Here is a 21,424-nt window from a genome sequence, read left to right on the forward strand (position 1 = left end):
GGCGCGTGCCTGTAGTCCCAGCTACTCGGGAGGCTGAGGCAGCAGAATTGCTTGAACCCAGAAGGCAGAGGTTGCAGTGAGCCGAGATCATGCCATTGCACTTCAGTCTGGGTAACAGCAGCAAAACTCCGTCTCAAAAAATAATAATAATAATCTATGGGCTGGGCATGGTGGCTCACCTCTGTAATCCCAGAACTTTGCGAAGCCGAGGCAGGCGGATCATTTGAAGTCAGGAGTTTGAGACTAGCCTGGCAAACACAGCGAAACCCTGTCTCTACTAAAAAAATACAAAAATTAGCCAGCTGTAGTGGCATGCCTGTAAGCCCAGCTACTCAGAAGGCAGGGGCAGGAGAATCGCTTGAATCTGGGAGGCAGAGGTTACAGTGAGCTGAGATTGCACCACTGCACTCCAGCCTGGGTGACAGAATGAGACCTCTCTCAAAAATAATACTAATAATCTATGAATTCCCACTGATATACAAACATATATAAACAAGTGAATAATTAAATGGGAGTAAAGGAAAATGGCCTCACCGTAGATGCCAGCTAACAAACGCAGAAGGAGCAATGGAATCAGAAAGGCACCATTTAGCAACTGTCATTATGATTGTTTCAGGCAAGAGTCATTAATGGATGCTGGAACTAGGGGGCGAAATTGTGAATAATAATAGGATAGTCACATGGTTTCAAAGCATCCTCCCACATGAGACTCATTAGAGAGAAAAAACACGCAGTCAGTTCACAGTGGGGAAACCTTACTCAAGGCATCCATTAACATCACGAGTAGTGCGACACACAGACGCCGTGGGGCTCCTGACGTAACTCAGCATAAAACGTGCCGCCGCCTCCAATGGGCTCCCGCTAAAACTGGTCTGCTGGATCCCAAGGAGAAGCCATGGCAGACGCACCCAAACCTGGGAGCCTTCGACAGAAGAGCAGTCTCCTTCCTAAGCGTAAACGCTGCCAAGCCAGACAGAGCAGGCGAAAGAGACACGGCAGAGGACGACAGCACATGGTCTGGGATTTCCTTCTGCTCATAAAGCGCATTATAGAAATACCGGGGAAAAGCTGAATGAGACCAGCGAATGGTATGCATGTAAGTTTCCTGGCTGTGATCATTACACTGTGTTTCTGGTGAGGTGTTTTCAGCAAATAGACATCAAAGGATTTAGGGACAAAAGGAAAACAACATAGCTGCAGAAGGTTCTGGAAAAATTCCTACACACACAGAGAGAGAGGGTGTGGGGGGGAGAAAGTGCACACACAGGACTGCGCGAGGGGCAGCAAACGCGGGAAGGTTAGTCTTTGGCGAATCCGGGTGAGGGGCACACAGGCATTCTTTGTGCTATTCTTGCAACTTTTCGGTAACTCTGAAGTTATCTCAAAAGTTAAAACGATCTTGGAAAAAGTATAGATTGCAAGTCTATTGGCTGGCTCAGGCCATTTCGTCACTGATGAGGACAGGCTTCTTGCTTACGTTGGAAGGCCATAGGTGTTTCTATGTGTCACTTGTAAGTGAAGTCACTTTTCAGCTGTAAGAACAGTTGTCACAGATGAAGTGACACTGGTTGAACTCCCAATTCTGGCTGGCGTGTCACTCAGGAAACTGAGCCTACTCACTTCAGCTTTCTCAAGAATAAGCACCTTCCTCAGTGGGCCAAGTGTTTTTGAAGGTATGAAACGCTACCGCTTTCTCTCAAGGACTTGGGGTCCCCCTAGGACTGGCAGGGTGGGGACTTCTTCCCCAGACAGCTCCCGACTTCCCCCCACCCCACCCCACCCTGAGCTTCTCTGTCTGGGCACTCAGCCCGGCATCTCCCTCTTCATCCCTGTAGCTAACCCGTGCCAATTCGTGCCTCCTTTCGCTCTCAGCCCTTCTCAGATCTGCTGCCAGAGCTCTCACAGGAGGCCGGCATTGTTACATCAAGAGTATAGTTTCCTCATTGAAGTTTTCAGCTGTGTGCCACTGCCATCCACCCTCCGGTTTTCAGCCCACATAAATGTTTACAAAGTACACTGATTCTTGCTCAGCGCTCATGTTTTATGGTGGGTAAAGAAACCCCAAGTCTGCACAGAGCTGAGACTGGAACCCAGCTGTCCCAAGCCCACTGAACCCAGCCCTCTCTGTTAGGCCACACTGCTGCAAAACCAGCCACGGGGCCAGCAACCCATCCTGCTGACCGGCCCTTACTTCCTGAGCACTGCGGGAAAACGATATTGTTAACCTACTCTTTATCCCCACCAAAAAGAGCAACCTCTGTGAAAACAGTCCCTGAAATGAACTCCTATGTGTGAAATTTGAGATCTTCGGGTTGCCTGGCTGGGCAGCCGTGGATTGGTCGCAGCCCCGGGCACTCTCCCCTCTGCCAATGAGCATCACTACACAGGCGTTTGGAGGAGGCTCCACAGCGGGCGAGTTTCCACCAACAGCAGCCCGCGCACCACATCTCACGTGAACTGGTTTCTATCAGGTCTGTAGCTACCATCTGCCGTCCGGGACCGCAACCATCTAGGTGTGTGTATCTCTGCATCTTAGTCATAACACTAAGTGGGGGAATCAACACAGAAATAAATGGGGGAAAAAAAACCCACAGGAAAAAAGGTCTAATTCTGGGTAGAAAACATCAACAAAACATTTTCTATGATGAAAAATGAAAAACTTTCAATAACGAAAGTTTTCAGTATGTAGCTATAAGTTGTAACTGTCTTTTCTGCTTTCATGAGTAAGCTCTAGTGAGGCAGCCAAACAAATAACACCACGTGCTCCAAGTCCCGTCCTCCCACACCCCAAAGGTGTTCCAAGTCCCGTCCTCCCACACCCCAAAGGTGCTCCAAGTCCAGTCCTCCCACACCCCAAAGGTGCTCCAAGTCCAGTCCTCCCACACCCCAAAGGTGCTCCAAGTCCAGTCCTCCCACACCCCAAAGGTGCTCCAAGTCCAGTCCTCCCACACCCCAAAGGTGCTCCAAGTCCAGTCCTCCCACACCCCAAAGGTGCTCCAAGTCCAGTCCTCCCACACCCCAAAGGTGCTCCAAGTCCAGTCCTCCCACACCCCAAAGGTGCTCCAAGTCCAGTCCTCCCACACCCCAAAGGTGCTCCAAGTCCAGTCCTCCCACACCCCAAAGGTGCTCCAAGTCCAGTCCTCCCACACCCCAAAGGTGCTCCAAGTCCAGTCCTCCCACACCCCAAAGGTGCTCCAAGTCCAGTCCTCCCACACCCCAAAGGTGCTCCAAGTCCCGTCCTCCCACACCCCAAAGGTGCTCCAAGTCCAGTCCTCCCACACCCCAAAGGTGCTCCAAGTCCAGTCCTCCCACACCCCAAAGGTGCTCCAAGTCCAGGGCCCCCACACCCCAAAGGTGCTCCAAGTCCAGTCCTCCCACACCCCAAAGGTGCTCCAAGTCCAGTCCTCCCACACCGCAAAGGTGCTCCAAGTCCAGTCCTCCCACACCCCAAAGGTGCTCCAAGTCCCGTCCTCCCACACCCCAAAGGTGCTCCAAGTCCAGTCCTCCCACACCCCAAAGGTGCTCCAAGTCCAGTCCTCCCACACCGCAAAGGTGCTCCAAGTCCAGTCCTCCCACACCCCAAAGGTGCTCCAAGTCCCGTCCTCCCACACCCCAAAGGTGCTCCAAGTCCAGGGCTCCCACACCCCAAAGGTGCTCCAAGTCCAGTCCTCCCACACCCCAAAGGTGCTCCAAGTCCAGTCCTCCCACACCCCAAAGGTGCTCCAAGTCCAGTCCTCCCACACCCCAAAGGTGCTCCAAGTCCAGTCCTCCCACACCCCAAAGGTGCTCCAAGTCCAGTCCTCCCACACCCCAAAGGTGCTCCAAGTCCAGTCCTCCCACACCCCAAAGGTGCTCAAAGTCCAGTCCTCCCACACCCCAAAGGTGCTCCAAGTCCAGGGCTCCCACACCCCAAAGGTGCTCAAAGTCCAGTCCTCCCACACCCCAAAGGTGCTCAAAGTCCAGTCCTCCCACACCCCAAAGGTGCTCAAAGTCCAGTCCTCCCACACCCCAAAGGTGCTCCAAGTCCAGGGCTCCCACACCCCAAAGGTGCTCCAAGTCCAGTCCTCCCACACCCCAAAGGTGCTCAAAGTCCAGTCCTCCCACACCCCAAAGGTGCTCCAAGTCCAGTCCTCCCACACCCCAAAGGTGCTCAAAGTCCAGTCCTCCCACACCCCAAAGGTGCTCCAAGTCCAGGGCTCCCACACCCCAAAGGTGCTCCAAGTCCAGTCCTCCCACACCCCAAAGGTGCTCAAAGTCCAGTCCTCCCACACCCCAAAGGTGCTCCAAGTCCAGTCCTCCCACACCCCAAAGGTGCTCCAAGTCCAGGGCTCCCACACCCCAAAGGTGCTCCAAGTCCAGGGCTCCCACACCCCAAAGGTGCTCCAAGTCCAGTCCTCCCACACCCCAAAGGTGCTCCAAGTCCAGGGCTCCCACACCCCAAAAAGTGCTCCAAGTCCAGTCCTCCCACACCCCAAAGGTGCTCCAAGTCCAGTCCTCCCACACCCCAAAGGTGCTCCAAGTCCAGTCCTCCCACACCCCAAAGGTGCTCCAAGTCCAGTCCTCCCACACCCCAAAGGTGCTCCAAGTCCAGTCCTCCCACACCCCAAAGGTGCTCAAAGTCCAGTCCTCCCACACCCCAAAGGTGCTCCAAGTCCAGGGCTCCCACACCCCAAAGGTGCTCAAAGTCCAGTCCTCCCACACCCCAAAGGTGCTCCAAGTCCAGGGCTCCCACACCCCAAAGGTGCTCCAAGTCCAGTCCTCCCACACCCCAAAGGTGCTCCAAGTCCAGGGCTCCCACACCCCAAAAAGTGCTCCAAGTCCAGTCCTCCCACACCCCAAAGGTGCTCCAAGTCCAGTCCTCCCACACCCCAAAGGTGCTCCAAGTCCAGGGCTCCCACACCCCAAAGCTATTCTTTTGGTTTCTGTGTCATGTGGCTCACTGGCCGCTGTCTCTAGGGCATTCAGATGGCCCCAAAAAGTCTTCCATCCATAAAGACGTCAAGAACATTCGAAAGGAAACATTTACCACCATTTCAAAGGTAGCTCACAGGGGAAAGAGTTTTCTTGGAAATTCTAAAACCAGTTATTTTCCAGGTACTTTAAAGAAAGCAATGTACTCTGCGGGATTGCGTATTTCATTTCCCTGCAAACAGCCCGAGGATCTCAGACAATGAGGGAAGCCAATCTGACGTGGACAGCTGGGTAGAAAGGGGTGCTGGGCTCCCTGCTTTATTGCATCTCCCCGAAAGAAGCAAAGCGAAGACTCACAGACTGGGCAGTGAGAGAAAAGGGGGTGGGCCGAAAAGAGCTGCTGTCAGCAAGACAGGAGGAATTCTGATAGAGGAGCCAGCAGTCGGCTTTTCAAAGGAAAATCACCACGTGTGTCCCTCTGGAGTGCAGCCCCTGGAAAATACCCTACCTCCAATACCGCCACCTCCTGGCCGTTGCGAAGTAGCCGGAATGTCAGAGGATGTTTGGAATCCAAACCTGGGATCACCTCACAGCCACGGAGCGGGATAGACACAATGTGGGTCTTCAAGTCCGTCCTGTCCTTGTGGAAAATGAGCTTGTTATCTTTCACTCGGCACCAGCGCTCCCGCCAGCGGCTGTTGGAGAGCACGTTCAGATAGCCTGCAGGGAGACAAGGCCACACGTCAGCCGCCTCCGTCTAGAGCTGCACTAAGGAGGCCCAGGGAAGGGACCGCGGATTAAACAAACCTCTCACACAATCAAACCAGTCTGAAGTGCAGATTCACATAAACTCGGAGAGCCACGGCTACAGCATCTCAAGTTTTGGGGGCTTTCATCACACAACACAGACCATGTCCAGAAGCCCCTAGTTTCACATGTACAAAGAACCAGTTACCAGCCGTCTAGTGTTGATGTGGGACTGTGGAATTCACCTAGAGCACGTGAGAAGTTAGCAGGCCGTCGGGTTTCGGATGGCCAGAAGGAAATGGGGGCACAACAGCTGTCTTCAAACTGGAAAAGGATTTCATTTATTTTGAGGAGGGTAAGAGCCATAGGCAGGTAGATTTGGGCTTAACATGAAGAAACAAAAACTATCTAAAAATGAAAACTTTCTAAGAAATAGGAGGCCCTGGGAGGCGCTAAGCTCCCGGCGCTGGAAGCAGTCCAGCTGGTACAGATTCCCACCCGAGGCTGAGGACGCACCTGCCACCTTTCTGCTCCTGCAACTGAAAAGTGACTGGTGAGGCTGCCCAGGGGGAATCTAGACCCGAGGGCTGAATGCACATGACATTTCATGATCTGTGTCTCTGGTATGGCACAGTATCTTCAGTACACCACAGATGGACGAGTGGCAGAATTACAGGAAAAATTATTCTCCTCATTAAAATAAAATCCTCCTCAAATACGGGAAATGGACAAATTTCACTTTTTACAAACATAAAAATACATTCTTCTAGAAATAACAACACATGAAAAAAGCAGATATCAGGGTGGCTGCACCTTCCAACCACACCATAATGCTAGTAAATTACTGCTCGCCCTTTAAGATTTAGAAGTGAGTTAAATAGCATATAAAATATTGATGATGGGAGAAAAAGAAACACGAGATTCCTGACTTCAGTCACTCAGCTGCTCCTTCAGTTCGCACATGCGCACACACACATACCCCGCCCTAAAAATATTAATAAATAAAACAAAATACATCCTTTCCAATTCTGATTTTTCAAATTCCTTTTCCAGCCAAATTCCCCAAGTCCCAGCTACTTGGGAGGCTGGGCGGGAAGATCACCTGAGGCCACGAGTTCAAGATCAGCCTGGGCAACATAGTGAGACCCTGTCGTTAAAAACATTAATAAAAATGCCTTTCCAAAAGGGTTTTGGAGGATGTTTCTTATTCTTTTATGTTCTCAGTCTCATGCACCTTATTAGCAATGGATAAATGCTATAAAGACAAAAAGAGAGAGAGAGAGAGGTATGTTCAGGACCCAGAATGTTGCTTTATTTATTACTTATAAATACTGACTCAATGGCTTACTAGGTACGCACTCATAAAGTCTAAATTCTCATTGGCTGAATATGATGTCATTTCTACCGACACACACTGAAGAGAAATGCACACTGCTCCTCCTGGAACTAAAACTTTCATCCGGGTTGTGGGCGGCTGTGCTTAGGAGTGACGGAGAAAGAAGCCGGGCTGAGGCTCCGAGGCCGGTGCCATGGCTGCCCTCTTGTGTTCAGAGAGCGAGCTACGCTCATCCAAGCTCCCTGTACTTCGGAGACTTAGGAGGGATGGAGCGGGGTGAAGACGTTCCAGAATCAAAGCTGGAGAGTCTCAGAGGCTTTACCTCTTGAGGGAGGAAGTTACCTCCCAGATAATGTGAAGTATGTTGTCCAAGACCAGACCACACAGCAAAGCCAGATCTCAACCCTTGTTGTGAGTTAAAGATGGCAGATGAAGAGCTGTTAACATGAGTACAACCGGGGCCCTACACCACCATTTTTGTTCTGTAAAATGGTATTTATAAATGATGTGGTTCCAATACATTTATTCCTTAACAAGAAAAAAGAAAGCGCTACTTAAAAAGAGAGTCAACGAGCATATGTGAGCATCCAGTAACAGCCCTGGGAACCTCGTGCTCGCCAGGGATCTGATACCGTCCACAGAAGCCACTCGCACCGAGAGCCAACATTTCTCCATCTTCAGACTTTCACGCAACGACGGCCCACTGTATCAGGCCTAAGTATGTCTGGGGCGCGAGCTGACCAACGCGATGGCGTAATCTAAAAGGAAAAGGAAGGCAAGGCCTCCTCTCACATAACTTCACGTACCGAGGGGCCTAAGTTAACATGGCCAAAAACGGTTTCTGAAAAGAAGCGGTAAGCTACAGGGAAGAAAACGGCCCGTGCTCTGAGCAGTCAGGACTCAGTAACCCCGTCACGGAGCCCAAGATTTGAAACGCCAGTGACCCGATGACAGAGACCCACAGTGCTGTGGGGCAGGAATTCCAAACACAGAGGACCCGGTCCCGAAGAGGGACATGGATTCTCATGGTGTCTTCTTCCCTGACAGAATCTGGCCCAGAGCCCCCAAGATGCTGGAATGTCTTGACATTTCAGTCACAAAAGGGATGATTATACTGGACAGATTCACTTGTTATATAGAGCATGATTTTTAACAGCTTTTCCCAAAAAAAATCCCCTGGGGTTAACAGACCTGTTCCCATCAGCAGGGGCTCCACAGTCACCTGTCCGTGTTCAGCAACTGCCCCTACCCCATCCAGCCCCCATCCCCATTTCTCAAAACAGGGAGGCATTTTGGGCATTTACCTGTGCAGGGAACATAAAGAGGCCATGCAGGAAATGGCAGACCACCTCATCTAAGGTGTCTAGAGTCAGAGGCTCTTCTGCACCCCCCAGTATTCTCCCAACCGGGAGAATGAGGACCCCAAGTCATCCCCAGGAACACATTTAGGCTGGAGCAACATCCACCACCAGGTGGGGCAAGAGAGCAGCCAGGACTGGCCAACTTGGACCCTGCAGGAAGCACTGCAGGCGAGAGCTTCCCTGCCTTGCCAAGGCAGGTCCTGAGACATCTGATTTCATTTTTGAATCCCACTTATCATATTATGGTAGGGTGTTACTGAATTTTAAATCCGGGAGTTGTTTAAAGTTTTCAGCTATTTCTGCTGGAAATTCTAAAGAAAGCACAGTTTCTTGCAACACCGTGGCAAGAGGGCATGAGATTTCACTAGAAATATAAAACTAACTTTACAGCTGAAGAAGAGACAAACAAGCAAAAAATACAGGCGGAGGGGAACGTATATAACGCCTCCCGGTCAGCTGTTCCGGATATGGGGCGTCGCGGGGCTCCATGCCAGGTGGCTCTCAAATTCCGGAAGCTGCAGAAGAGCAGGCAGGCAAAGCCTGTTAGAAGTGTGGCCAAGTTTCCATGTATTTATTCTCTTTAGGAAGGGAAACGACAGTGCCTGCCTACCCGGGAGGCTCCTGCACTTCGGCTGCACGTGGCCAATAGGGTCAACACTTGTGAGAGGCGTTTTATCATAGGTAACTGTTCGTCTCATCTTAGCAAGTACCTGGTCATGACCAGCTGAGAGGAGATGGGCCTGCAAGAGGGGCATCAGGAAGCAGCACTTGGAGAAACCATGTCAGGAAACTGCTGGCAGCATCACCGGCCGCCAAAGCCAAAAAGCCTCCTTTCCGCTCTTTGCAAAGTGTCCTCTATGAGGCGAGGGGCAGGGGAGCTGGTACACCAACACCCTGTCACGGTGACCCTCGGACTAAGAAAGCCTTCCTGCCCTTTCATCAGACATCATCTGATTTCTTTTTGTGAGGTGGTGCCTCGCTATGCTGAGGCTGGTCTTGAACTGGCATCAAGCGATCCTCTCGCCTCGGCCTCCCGAGTAGCGGGGACTCCAGGTGCATGCTATGTGCCCGGCTTCATCTGGGCTTTTGTGGAGGTGAATTATGACACCAACTGAGACATACGTAACGTTCCTGAATGTCTCCTAAAAAATCCTGCCATTGAAAGCTTCATAACGTCATAGAACATTGCAGCTGGAAGGGACCTGGGAATGCCTGTAAGTCCTTCAAAGCCAGCTCAGGCTCCCCAGGCTCCACGAAGCCCTCCGACTTGCACGCTGGGGCCTTTCCTTTCTCTCAGCCTCTCCGTTTCTCATGATCTATTTGTCCGACGTTACATTTACAGTGTCTTGGATAGGTCTGATATGCTTAGATGAATTTCTACAAAACACGTCAGGTGAACACATGGGTAGTAACAGTGACCACTTACCCAGCATAAATTAGGGGCTAGGCATTAAGCTCAGTGTTTCATGTATTTTATCCTCAGTTTTTATGAAAACCAAGGAATTTAAGTACTGAGCCCATTTCATAGATGGAGGAGCCTGGGGTTCCCAGAGGTTAAGCAATTTGCTTAAAGGAATGCATGCATTCAGCAAGTATTTAATGAGCTGGTGTCCTGTGCCACATTCTGCACACTGCTGTGGACACGGGCAGGGAGCCAATCAGAGCCTGTTCTTAAGCCAGTCATGGAGAAGGTAGAAACGTGAGGTGGGGACAGGATTTTAGAGACCCCAAATTGGGCAACAAAGGAGGCACTTCTGGTTTTTATCAGCACAGAATGTGATACGATTAGTCTAACATTTCAAAAGTTCCATCTGGTGGCCTGGTGGGGACGCCAAACAGAACGAGGTGAGCCAGTCAAAAGGCACCACAGTCCCAAACAGGCAAAATGGGGATGGGGAGCAGAGAAGACGGAAGTCAGTTTCCTGGTAACAGCAGCTTAATTCATAAAGTGACAGGCATTCCAGGACTTGTTTCGTCAGGGGTCTCTGCACCTGTCTCAGATCGCATTATCTACGTGGCTGTGTGCCGGGCTGACCTGCCCAATACTAAATGTGTCACTCAACAGGCATTGCAGGGTTAGGTAGACTCCGGCCAGCCAGGCTGCAGTGCTCGCCGCCCCTTCCTGAAGCCAGAAACCACGTGCAGACAGCCTTCCCTCCCCTGCTTCCACAAGCAAGGTCCTCACAGCAGCTCGGTCCTGCATTTAGGGGCACGGCTGACACAGCTGCACGGTGCAGAGGGGCTGGGATTTGAACTCCGCTTTCAGCGGCTCCTGGGAGCTCTGTCCTGTGGGCTCAGCAACACTGCACTTCCGGCCAGTCCAGCCTAGCCCTTCATCCCTCTGGAGCAGAGAAGCAGCTGCGCAGACTCCACTTGGCAGGCTCAGTCTCTCGGGCCTTTGTCCAGCGACTTTTTTCTGCCTGAAACTTTGCAGCTGTACTACAATTACTGAAAATGGTCACTGTTGCCCCTTCATTTTTCTAAAAGCTCCTCCCCCTTTCCCTTTCCCCTTTCCCCTGCAAAGAACTAGATGACAGCTTTCAAATCTTGTAGACAGAGGATGTTCTGTTAACACTGAGGCGAAAGTTGTCCACTAAGCAGTTTGGTGGGAATCCACACGTGTCTAATTAGATGCTGTGGATGCAGCACTCCTGCTCCCTGAGTGCTTCCAAGAAGAGGGTTCACCCCAGCATCTCGTCACCAGCACAAATGCAGCTGTTTAGCAGGAGCCACGGCAGTGTTCATTTCTTTGGGGGAAGGGACAGGGAGGCCAGTGGGACAGGGAACCAGCAGAGTTGGGCCAGAGGCTGTCTCTGCTCTCAGCTCGCTGTGTGGCTCCGAGTAAGCCACGCAGCCTCTCTGAGCTTCAGTGCTCTCCTTTGCAAATGGAGGGGTTTGGGTCAAAGTCTCTCAATTGCCTTTCATAGAAATGTTAAATTGTTTTTCAAGGAAGAATTTCTATTTCCTCCACTGACCTAGAGCATTTAAAAAACACAAACAAAAGAGTAGCCCCCTCTTGTTGGCTACTTCCCTCTTCTATTTTTAATCCCTCTCTCAAGGGCTGATGTGAGACAGTCCCACCTTACCATGCGCTCCAAGAAAGGCAGAGGTCAATGGGAGCAGCACCGGGGCATCATCAGATTCACTTTCCCCACTCTGTGCTACAGCTGTGCTTCGGCTGACAGCATTTCAGCACGGTGGCTGCCTTTCAGCTTTCGCCTTGTAGAGGGAGGGAGGATGGGGCAGTGGAACACCATCGGCACCAACTGGCCTGCATCTGTGACTCAACTGCCGTTTGACTCAGTTCAGGGAGGCTGGAGTGCACCAGGCTCCTCAGTCACTGGTCCCTTGTGGTGATGGCCAGCCCTGCTAAGTCAGTCCCACAAGCGGCTGTTTCAACAGGACACCTCTTGAGATTCCTCCGACCACAAGGCCTTCACTGCTGCCTGCCCAACTCCATGGTGTCCACCAGAAATCGGTATGATGCCGCCTCCCAGATCACACTGTGAATGCCGCAGAGGAGCCGAGACTTAGCCTGTCTTCCTTTCAAGACAGCGCACACCTTCTCGCCTACAGGCTCCTCTCATCTGCCCCGCTACCCTCCTGACCACCTTGGCCCATCCGCTCTCATCCTTGCCACGTGAGCTCACACCGCTGGGCGTGAGATCTGTGGAATAAACTGATCTCGGTGTATACAGCCCCATTTAGGCACTATTGGGCAGGAACTAAATGAGGTATCTTTTGCATCCCAAAAGAAAATCCAATACCTATGACATAACGGATGCAAAAGGGGTGGGGGTAACCAGAATTACTAATCAAATAGAAGGAATGATGGGTTCGCCTTGTGCGAAGCTGAATGTGCAGCCGTAGTCCACAAGGAAAATTCCAGCACATTCCTAATTTTTCAAAAAGGCAGCTCATCGAGTTTCCCTCCTAGGAAGGGCCGCATGGTCCTTCTGAACTTGACTGCCCTGAAAGCGTTCTGGATGTAAACTGTCACCCACGTCTCCGTGGAGGCCACCCCGCAGTGCTGGATCCCCCCGGCCCACTGAGGCTCTGACTAGCCTCTCGTTGCCTCACTTGCCCTCTTATCGCCAACCAGACCCAGTTACTACAAACATCCCTCAGTGATAACTGCTCTTGTCCTTATCTTTTGTTACCAGACCGGAAGCCGTGGGAGGCCAGGGCTGTCGTGGTCACCAAATGGTGCTGCTGGAGATGACTTCCTGAATGACACGGGTCAGGGACATAGTCAGTGTTAGAGCAGATCTGAAACTGACGTTTGAGGAACATACGTGGTTTGCTTTGGATACTTCTCCCCTCCAAACCTCATGCTGAAGTGTGACCCCCAGGGTGGGAGGCGCCGGTGGGAGCTGACCCCTCACGAATGCTTTGTGGCCTTGCCTGCAGCAGTGAGCGAGTCCTCATACCAGTAGTTCCTGCGAGATCTGATAGTTAAAGGACCCTGGCACCTGCTCCCCTCTCTCCTGCTCCTCTCTCTCTCCTGCCATGTGACATACCAGCTCCCGCTCTGTCCCTGCCATGAGTAAAAGCTTCCTGGGGCCTCATCACAAGCTGAGCAGATGCTGGCACCGTACTTACACAGCCTGCAGAGCCGTGAGCCAAACAGCCCTCTCTTTGTATAAATTAGTCTCAGGCATTCCTCTGCAGCAACATGAAAGTGACCAGCACGGCAACATCAGAAGAAAGCTGAGTTTTATCACTGTGCCAAAGGGAAAGGCCTGACCTTAATTCTAGAAAGTTCTTCCCATACTCCTTTGTTTACAACAGCCCCTGCATATGCTGCCTTTCAAAACACTTCCAAAGGATGTGGGAGAACTTCAGAGGATCAAAGGGAATTTTTTTTTCCTTAAAGGAACCTTAGAGATCATCTCAAACTCCTGCAAAGCCTTGTGTGAATAAGAGGTGAAAATGTAAACATTTAACACACTTCCCCAATCTGAATGAGTCCATGTCCAATGCAAAACAGCCTGAATTAACGAGCCTTGGACGAACGTGGTACAGACTGCACCGCAGGAGAAAGTGAAACCCCCTTGGGTGAGCACCGCTCCCCTCGGGCAGGTGAGCCTTACCGCACGTGGGAACGTCCTCCTCGGCTGAGGAGGTCTGCTCGTCCGTGGACGGCTTCTTCTTCCCCAGACTGATGATCTTGGTGATTTTCTTCCCAGTGACTTTTGACACGGTGCCCTTGGCCTCTGATTTGGAACTTTTCTTCCTCTTCACTGTCAAGAATAACAACGGCCAAAAAAGCACAGTTTAACTGTAGGTATTAATTGAAAAACTAAAACATAAATCACAACCCACTTCATCTTTCCCTAGAAATGTTTTTCTTTTTTCAAAGATAGGGTCTCGCTCCGGTGCCCATGCTGGAGTGCAGTGTCGTGGTCACAGCTTACTGCAGCCCTGAACTCCTAGGCACAACTGGTCCCCCCACCGCAGCCTCTGGAGTAGCTGGGACCACAGGTGTATGCCACTACATCTGGCTAATTTTTTTACTTTTTGTAGAAATGGGGTTTCGCCATGTTGCCCAGGCTGGTCTCAAACTCCTGGGCTCCAGTGAGCCACCCCCGCCTTGGCCTCCCGAAGTGCTGGGATTCCAGGTATGAGCCCCCATCCCTAGCCTTGCCCTCGACTGTCACTTCATCAGCACTCGCTGTGTGCTGGCTGTTGGTCTAGATGCTGGGGTTCCAGCAGAACACAGGGTTGCTCATAGGAAGCTTCTGACAAGGACCACATGGAGACCTAAGATCGGGTTGTGTGGAAGAGCAGCTGGGCAGTCCAAGAAAGCCCGTCCAGGGGTTGACTTAAACTGATAACTAGCCATGTACCTCTCAGGGAGAAGCGTCCAGGCAAGAAAAATATCAGTGACGCAAAAGCTGTCAGGCTGAAAGTGGCACAGAGAGTCCGAGGAGCAGAAGGCAGCTAGTACAGCTATGGGCTTGCTGGCAAGGGGAGGCCGGGAAGGGAAGGGGAACTGGGTCTTCTTCAGGGGACCCTGTGCATCTGTGACACTCACACGACGCAGCCCTATCCAGAGCTCTCGGACCCAGGGCCTGCCTTCCAGCCCCTTGTGCTCAGTCCAGCCAGCACAGTGTTAGACTGGAGTTCACTGTCGACACATAAAACTCATCCGCATTGTGCATGAAGATGATGCCTGGCTTCCTGTGAACAACAGAAAGACCCAGCGTCCCTGGACCCGCATTAGGGCAAGTAACGGCAGCAGGGCCACAGAAGCATCTCCACACACATGGGACAGTGAGGGACAACATGGGCGGTTCTCATCACCCCACCGTCTCCCACCACGGAGGCCCAGGATCAGTTGCCAGCTGGCATTCTGTATCTGCCCCACCCTGTCACTGGCATTTCTCTCCATCCCCACAGGCTCTGTCCGTGACCTCCCACAGAATTACAGGGACACAGGTCAGGCACGAAATCAGAACGTGCATGTGAGAAAGCACCCGAACCAAATGACGAGACCCTTTGGGCCAGAGAGCAACCCTCGGAGAAGGTGGGCTGTCTGCCCATCCCATCTCCCCAGGGCCATTATGTGCCTGGCACTGGAGCTGAGGGGAGGCCAGTGAGACACTCAGGACACAGCCACACTGTGGGGCTCACGGAGCTGAGAGAGGCCAGCAAGGCGCTCAGGACACAGGTGCTTAGGACACAACTACACTGCAGGTTACACTGGAGATGAGGGGACACAGCTGCACTGCGGGGCTCCCGGAGCTGAGGGGACAGAGGGATCCTCAGTGTCATGGCCCAAACCCCACTGCCCAGACCCTTTCCCCTTCATCTCCAATATGAATCCCTCAACCTGCTGTCTGAAGCCTTCGGAGCTCACAGACCCTTTCAGAAGGTGATGAAAGTCAAGGGGTCCCTCCCACCCCCTGCCCCATGGACAAATGGACACCTGCACACACCACATGGAAGAACTGCAGAGGCAGAGAGGCCGGGACACAGGATGGCACGCCCTGGCCTGACTCCGAAACCCTTCCTCTAAACACACACACTCACATGCAGTCTCCTCATCCTTCTAATCTCCAGCTCTCTCTGATGGAGGTGGGAAGTAGTCCTTCTTCCTCCACCCTGCTGCCCCCGCCAGAGCCAAACGCATGAGGACGGCAGAACACACCCCTGCGTGTCTCCTGCCTCGCGCCTCGCCCTCCCGCGCTCCAGCCTCCCGCTGAGGTCCTGGGCCCGCAGCATTAGTGTCCTTCTGCAAAGCGGCTGCACAAGCACGGCAGGAGGGCCGGGTGAAGGCCATGGGAGAAGCCGCCTTTAGGAAGCAGTCCTCAGAGCACCAACGCTGGCGGCACCTGGGTCTCGGACTCCAGCCTCCAGGACTGTCTAAATGCACGCTGTTTCAGCCACCCAGTCGGCAGCCCAAGCTGACTATGACAACACAGTCCCAGCATTTTTGTGTCATTTTAAACAAATCAGACTTAGGCCTCATGTGATATGAGAGACAAAGAACCCAGGAATGCCCCCCCACCCCTATTTCCACTCTCCCAAAACACACACACCCTCTTTTAAAATAAAGCACCGACACTCGCTTTCGATCCCTGAATCTGAGGGCACAGCTCCTCCCAGCTATCATCAGACAGAGAGGCGTACAGCTGGGACGGCTGTATCACTTGAGTGTCATTTCCACCAACCCAAGAGGGACAGCCACCGTGGACGGCCCCTCCCAGCTGTTTCTGAAGACCCGAGGATGATGTCTTACCGCAGCCCCATTCCGGCAAGCTTTATGAAGAAGATCCTGTTGGCCAGGACGGCCGGAGTGCCCAGGGCACCCTGAGGAAGGCTGGTGGGGCAAGAGGCATCCCCACAGACAATGCCACCCACCGCAGCAAGCCGGGGTTTCAGATGAAAGCCCAGTTCAGCGACAAAGTGCTTGCTAAGCTCTGACTTCAAAGACATGGGATTATGATGAAAACGTGGAATTCCTTGAATACTCCCTGAGTCGTTTTTTACAAAAGGAGAAGTAAGGCAATCCTTGGAAGAAAGAGGCCAGTAGGATAAAACCGTCAAGAGCAACTGGATGCTGTGTATCAAACGAAAGGCAGAGATCAGCACAGACCACAGAACCGGGAAGAGAAGCTACACAGTCAACTCTGACTCCCCTGCAGCTAGAGAGTAGAAAGCGGGACTGTCCAGGCACACGCTGGCTAGCGAGGTGGGCAGGCTCCGGCGCACACCACCGGAGCAAGGCTGATGCGGGCACTCTCTAAAGCCTCGCGTCTCATAGACCCGCAGCTTCCCAGTATCCTATGGGAGTGGGCATTCGGGCACTGTATAAAATTTAGGCTACTGGGAGGAATAGGGGCCGTGAGAATTAACACCATGAGACTATTTATTCAATGACTTCTACCAACAGACACATTCACAAATGATGGCCTCTTACGGCTGTGAAGTGGGGCTGAGGAGCCTCACAGCTCCCATGCGGACGGTCCCGGGACCTCCTCAGCCCGCACTCCTCACACCTGCTGTGGGATCACCAGGATCAGCCACGTTGCATTGGTTTATTAGACGGCAGGGATTCCACCTTGACAGAAGAAACAGGAGTTCCGGAGTCGTTCCCTGTGGCTTTGACCACACGGAGCCTGAACTGTTTCTTTGTTCAGCTGAGATTCTAACGTGAGAAAAACCTGTGTGAGTTCAGGATCTTCTCCACGCAGCCAGCAGAAAAACGCGTCTGAGTTACACCATGGCTGGGATAAAAGAGCTTAACTGAAATCTCTTAGCTGCAAACTGGTCAAGAGTGAGACGCAAGAATGGAGCTAAGAAAGAAGGTTAGAATATACTTAACCCTTAACTTTCTCCATGACTACTGAGTGTCTACTACATGCAACGCACCACGTCAGACAAAAAGGAAATGTACAAACCGATGTCACCACCGTTTAATTCCAAAGTATAGAAGGCTGTTCTTGCTCGGAGGGAGCAGGAAAATGTTAAATATAGATACTCTGCTTACAAGGAGCTCCAGACACACATATTATTCTGCAGAGCCTGACAGGTGCACTGGGAGAAGAAACAGCAAACCAGAAAATGGGCCGAGCAAACCAACGTCTGCTGAGCCTCAACTTCTAAGTAGGAACATTGAGACTGTGTTATTTGATTTCAGGGCAAAACTTAAAGAGAGCTTTCCTGGCTTTGATTACACATAATGTGTGCCCTGTGTAAGACAGAGATAATACTTTCCACTGAATAACTTCCGATGGATAGAACCGAAATTACACTCAGATAGGACACTCAGAAAACCATGAAAAAAGTGGCATCGTGACCTCTGAGAGTGAACTCTGTGATGTCACAACAGTCCAGATTATTTGAGCTCCAAGGTTCTTAGTGGGCTAAGAGACAGGAAACACTCGGTTCACCCCATGAGTGGGCAGGTGGGCTCGGGTGGTCAGATTCCTCAGCTGAGCCACCACGGTCACAGGTTCAGTGAGCACACAGGCAGAGGGGACACTCCCACCCCACCCCAAAGTCATGCCCTTCACCTCCGTCCACACACTGCTAAGGAAGTTACAAGTCCAGCCACAGACCGGGAGAACATATGTACAAAACACATCTGATAAAGGACTTGTATTCAGAAAATACAAAGAGCCCTCAAAACTCAATGAGCACAAATGATCCAATAAAAATATGAACAAAAGAGTTGAGGAGACATTTCACCAAAGAAGGTATAGTGATGACACATAGCACGCTAAAAAAATGTTCAACATTGTTAATTATTAGGGAAATGCACATTAAAACACAATTGCATGCCACTACGCCCGTTAAAATGGCTAAAATAGAAAGAGCAACCCAAGGGTGACAATACCGAGGCTGTACCAAGCAAGCCACTCCCAGCTTCTGTACCAAAGGGAAATGAAAACATGTGTCCGTGCAAAAACCTGTCTCCCAATGAACAGAACAGATTTTTAACCAATCGCCCCAAAGTGGGAACGTCTCAAATGTTCTTCAAGGGGCGAATGGACTAACTGCGGTCCATCTAAACAATGGAATGCCGTCGGCGGCAGCAGGGAACCAGCTAACTGCTGGCACCAGCCACAAACACGGACGGCTCTCCAGCGCAGCACGCGGAGTGAACGAAGCCAGACGCAGAGGTCTGCAAACAAGATGCTTCCACATCACGACATTCTGGTGAAGAACAAAGAAACAGATCAGCAGCTGCCAAGGCCCGGGGTAGAGGTCCAGGCAGACGGGATAGAAAAGAGCACAGGAACGCAATGGGGCTGGGGGTTAGAGCCACGCTCCGTATCTTGATGGTGGTGATGGTTACGTGCCTGTGTCAAAGCTCACAGAACACTACGTCAAACAGGGTGAATTTCACTGCATGTAGTTTCTGTCTCCATAAAGCTGGCTGCAAAACGTAAGGGAGACTTCACCGTCTGCACACCCATGTTCACAGCACCGTTATTCATGCTAACCAGAAGGTGGAAGCCACCCACGTGTTCATCAACAGATAAATGGGCAAACAAAATGCAGTCCGTCTAGACAATGGAGTATTATTTAGCCTTAAAAAGGAAAGACATTCTGACACATGCCACATCACAGGTGAACCTTGAGCACATGAAACTAAGTGGAATAAGCACTTCTAGAAGAACACGGCCCGTAGGATTGCACTTCAGTGAGGTCCCAGGAGAAGTCAGACTCATGAGACAGGAAGTGGAATGGGGTGCCAGGGACTGGGGGAGGAGGGAATGGGGAGTCAGTGTTTTGCAAAATGAAGAGTTCTGAAGACTAGTGGTGATGATGGTACAACATGAATATACTTAACACACTGAGCTGTACACTGAAACATGGTAAATACGGTGAATTTTATATTATGTATTTTTTATATTATGTATAATCTTTTAAAATTTTAAAATGAGGCCAGGCGCAGTGGCTCATGCTTGTAATCCCAGCACTTTGGGAGGCCAAGGCAGGTGGATCACCTGAGGTCAGGAGATCGAGACCAGCCTGGCCAAAATGGCAAAACCCCATCTCTACTAAAAATACAAAAATGAGCTGGGCATGGTGGTGCATGCCTGTAATCCCAGCCACTCAGGAGGCTGAGACAGAAGAATCATTTGAACCCAGGAGGCAGATGTTGCAGTGAGCCAAGATCGTGCCACTGCACTCCAGCCTGCGTGACAGAGCGAGACTCTGTCTCAAAAAACAAACAAACAATTTTTAAACGAAGGCAAAATAAAGACATTTTCAGAAAATCTTTTTTAAGAATCTCAGAAATCTACAGGTCTGGCATCCTCATTTTAAAGATGGGGAAACTGAGGCTTATTAAGAGGGAATATTCGCTCAAGATCATATGGCTAAGCAAAGACAGAGCTTATTGAGAAAGTGGGTTTCTTGCTTCATTATCCAGAGCTCTCTTCACTGGACACCAGGTCCCTCAGCCACACGCCGGCTACTCACCAATGCAAAATTGTCTCCGTGATAGATCAAGTGAAGAAATAACCTGTTGTGAGTTCAAAAGTGAAGAAATAACCTGTTCATAAGTTCAAAACACATGCAGGGCAGAAAAAGACGGAGCACGCTCGGCCAAGGTCTGGCAGGATGGAAAAAGGAGACCTGAGGGCTGACAGCAACGGGTCTTCGGGTACTCCCATCAGTATCATCTGCAATGGCGACGACATCTACACATCGCAATCACCCAGGACATCTTTCGTACAACCAGACTTTGCAAACCTGGCTGTGTTTTTTTTTAAGTTTGTGTATTTTTGGCATAGAAGAACTCACCTTGCTCCTTTCCATTACATGTGGTGATTCCATTTTCCACCACGCCCTCCCCATCTGAGCTGGGTCTCTCTGAAGACAGTTTCTGAAAGGATGAAAAGGATGAAGTTATTCTTACAGGGGTCACTTGGACCAAGCGATGTGTGATGGATCAACCAACAGTGATCTCAAAAGTGAAAGAAAACACGGGCCAAGTTCATAGCAATCCAGGAGTTAGAGCTTAACGGTAACAGAGACGGGCTGCTTAGGTGGCTACAGCCGCTTTAAAAACATCCTGAGGAAGAGAAACGAAACAGGAAAAACCTCACTGAGGCCATAATTATACTAACCTATATATATACTGTCTCATGCCTATTTCATTCAAATCACTTCTTGTAAATGATTTTGAAAAAATATTATGATTACAGAAAATACTTCCCTCACCAAGCCATACTATCCTTGCAGAAGTAAATATTCCACAGTCCATTTAATTTCTTCCTGTCATTCAGCAGTAATTAACCGGGTGAGTGTCAAGCATTTGTTTTTAACACGTACACTCGGAATGTACACGGAGTGGGGGCAAGGTTACTATCAAAACCTGTGGAGCGGGCTGGGGACTGTCACTCTCTCAGTCCAAACCTCCGGATTTAATGAGCGTGACGAGGGTTCCGTGTTAGCAGCGGAATGAGGTCCCGTGTTAGCAGCGGAATGAGGTCCAGTGTTTGCGGCTAGACTCCTTCCACTGCCACCCAAGCACCTGTGGGGTCACAGAAGAGGGAGTGGCCTCCAGACACCGTCCTCAGATCCTGTGCCTTCCACCCCAGGGCCTTGGAGACTGGCCAGCTGGATGCAGATGAGATATGTAGCAGTTCCCAGTCACAAAGGAACACACGTGTTCAACTTGGAATTCGAGAGGCAATCCCGTGAGAGCTGCAGTGAAGCAATGGGCGTCACTCAGTGGGAAGCCGAGTTCCAGTGATATAGTGACCTACACCGGCAGCGCCCTGGCTCTCACCCCAGGAACATCCCAGGAATCCAGGGCCACAGGTTCAGCCCGTGCTCACAGTACTGCCTCAGAAAGCAACAGAAGTATAGCAGCATCACCAATTCCGGTGCGGGTGGTGGACGAGGAGCTTGGATGCCCTATGGTGGGAAATGAAATCGCACCAACCTTTTGGGAAAACAATTTATTTTCAACATGAATCAAAATCTTAAAAAAAGAAAAAGAGGTCTTTGGTCTAATAATTCGGCTTCCAGAAATCTATTCTCAAGTAATAGGCAGAGAATCAGCAAAAATTATATAAAAGATGTCAAGTATCATTTTATTGTA

General features: G+C 50.9%; 1 protein-coding gene across 13 annotated transcripts in view; it reads right to left on the reverse strand.

The window, feature by feature from the left end:
- Positions 1 to 21,424, reverse strand: part of AFAP1 (actin filament associated protein 1) — a 177,365-nt gene that overhangs the window by 38,019 nt on the left and 117,922 nt on the right. For all 13 annotated transcript variants that reach the window (XM_078367590.1, XM_035294159.3, XM_035294153.3 and 10 more), the window contains 3 exons: positions 20,119 to 20,200; positions 13,449 to 13,598; positions 5,420 to 5,631 (listed from right to left, as the gene is read on the reverse strand). In XM_078367590.1, coding sequence (XP_078223716.1) covers positions 5,420 to 5,631; positions 13,449 to 13,598; positions 20,119 to 20,200 — 444 coding nt within the window. The remainder of the gene's footprint in view (positions 1 to 5,419; positions 5,632 to 13,448; positions 13,599 to 20,118; positions 20,201 to 21,424) is intronic.

This window comes from Callithrix jacchus, chromosome 3 (genome assembly GCF_049354715.1).
Source record: "Callithrix jacchus isolate 240 chromosome 3, calJac240_pri, whole genome shotgun sequence".
NCBI lineage: Eukaryota > Metazoa > Chordata > Mammalia > Primates > Cebidae > Callithrix > Callithrix jacchus.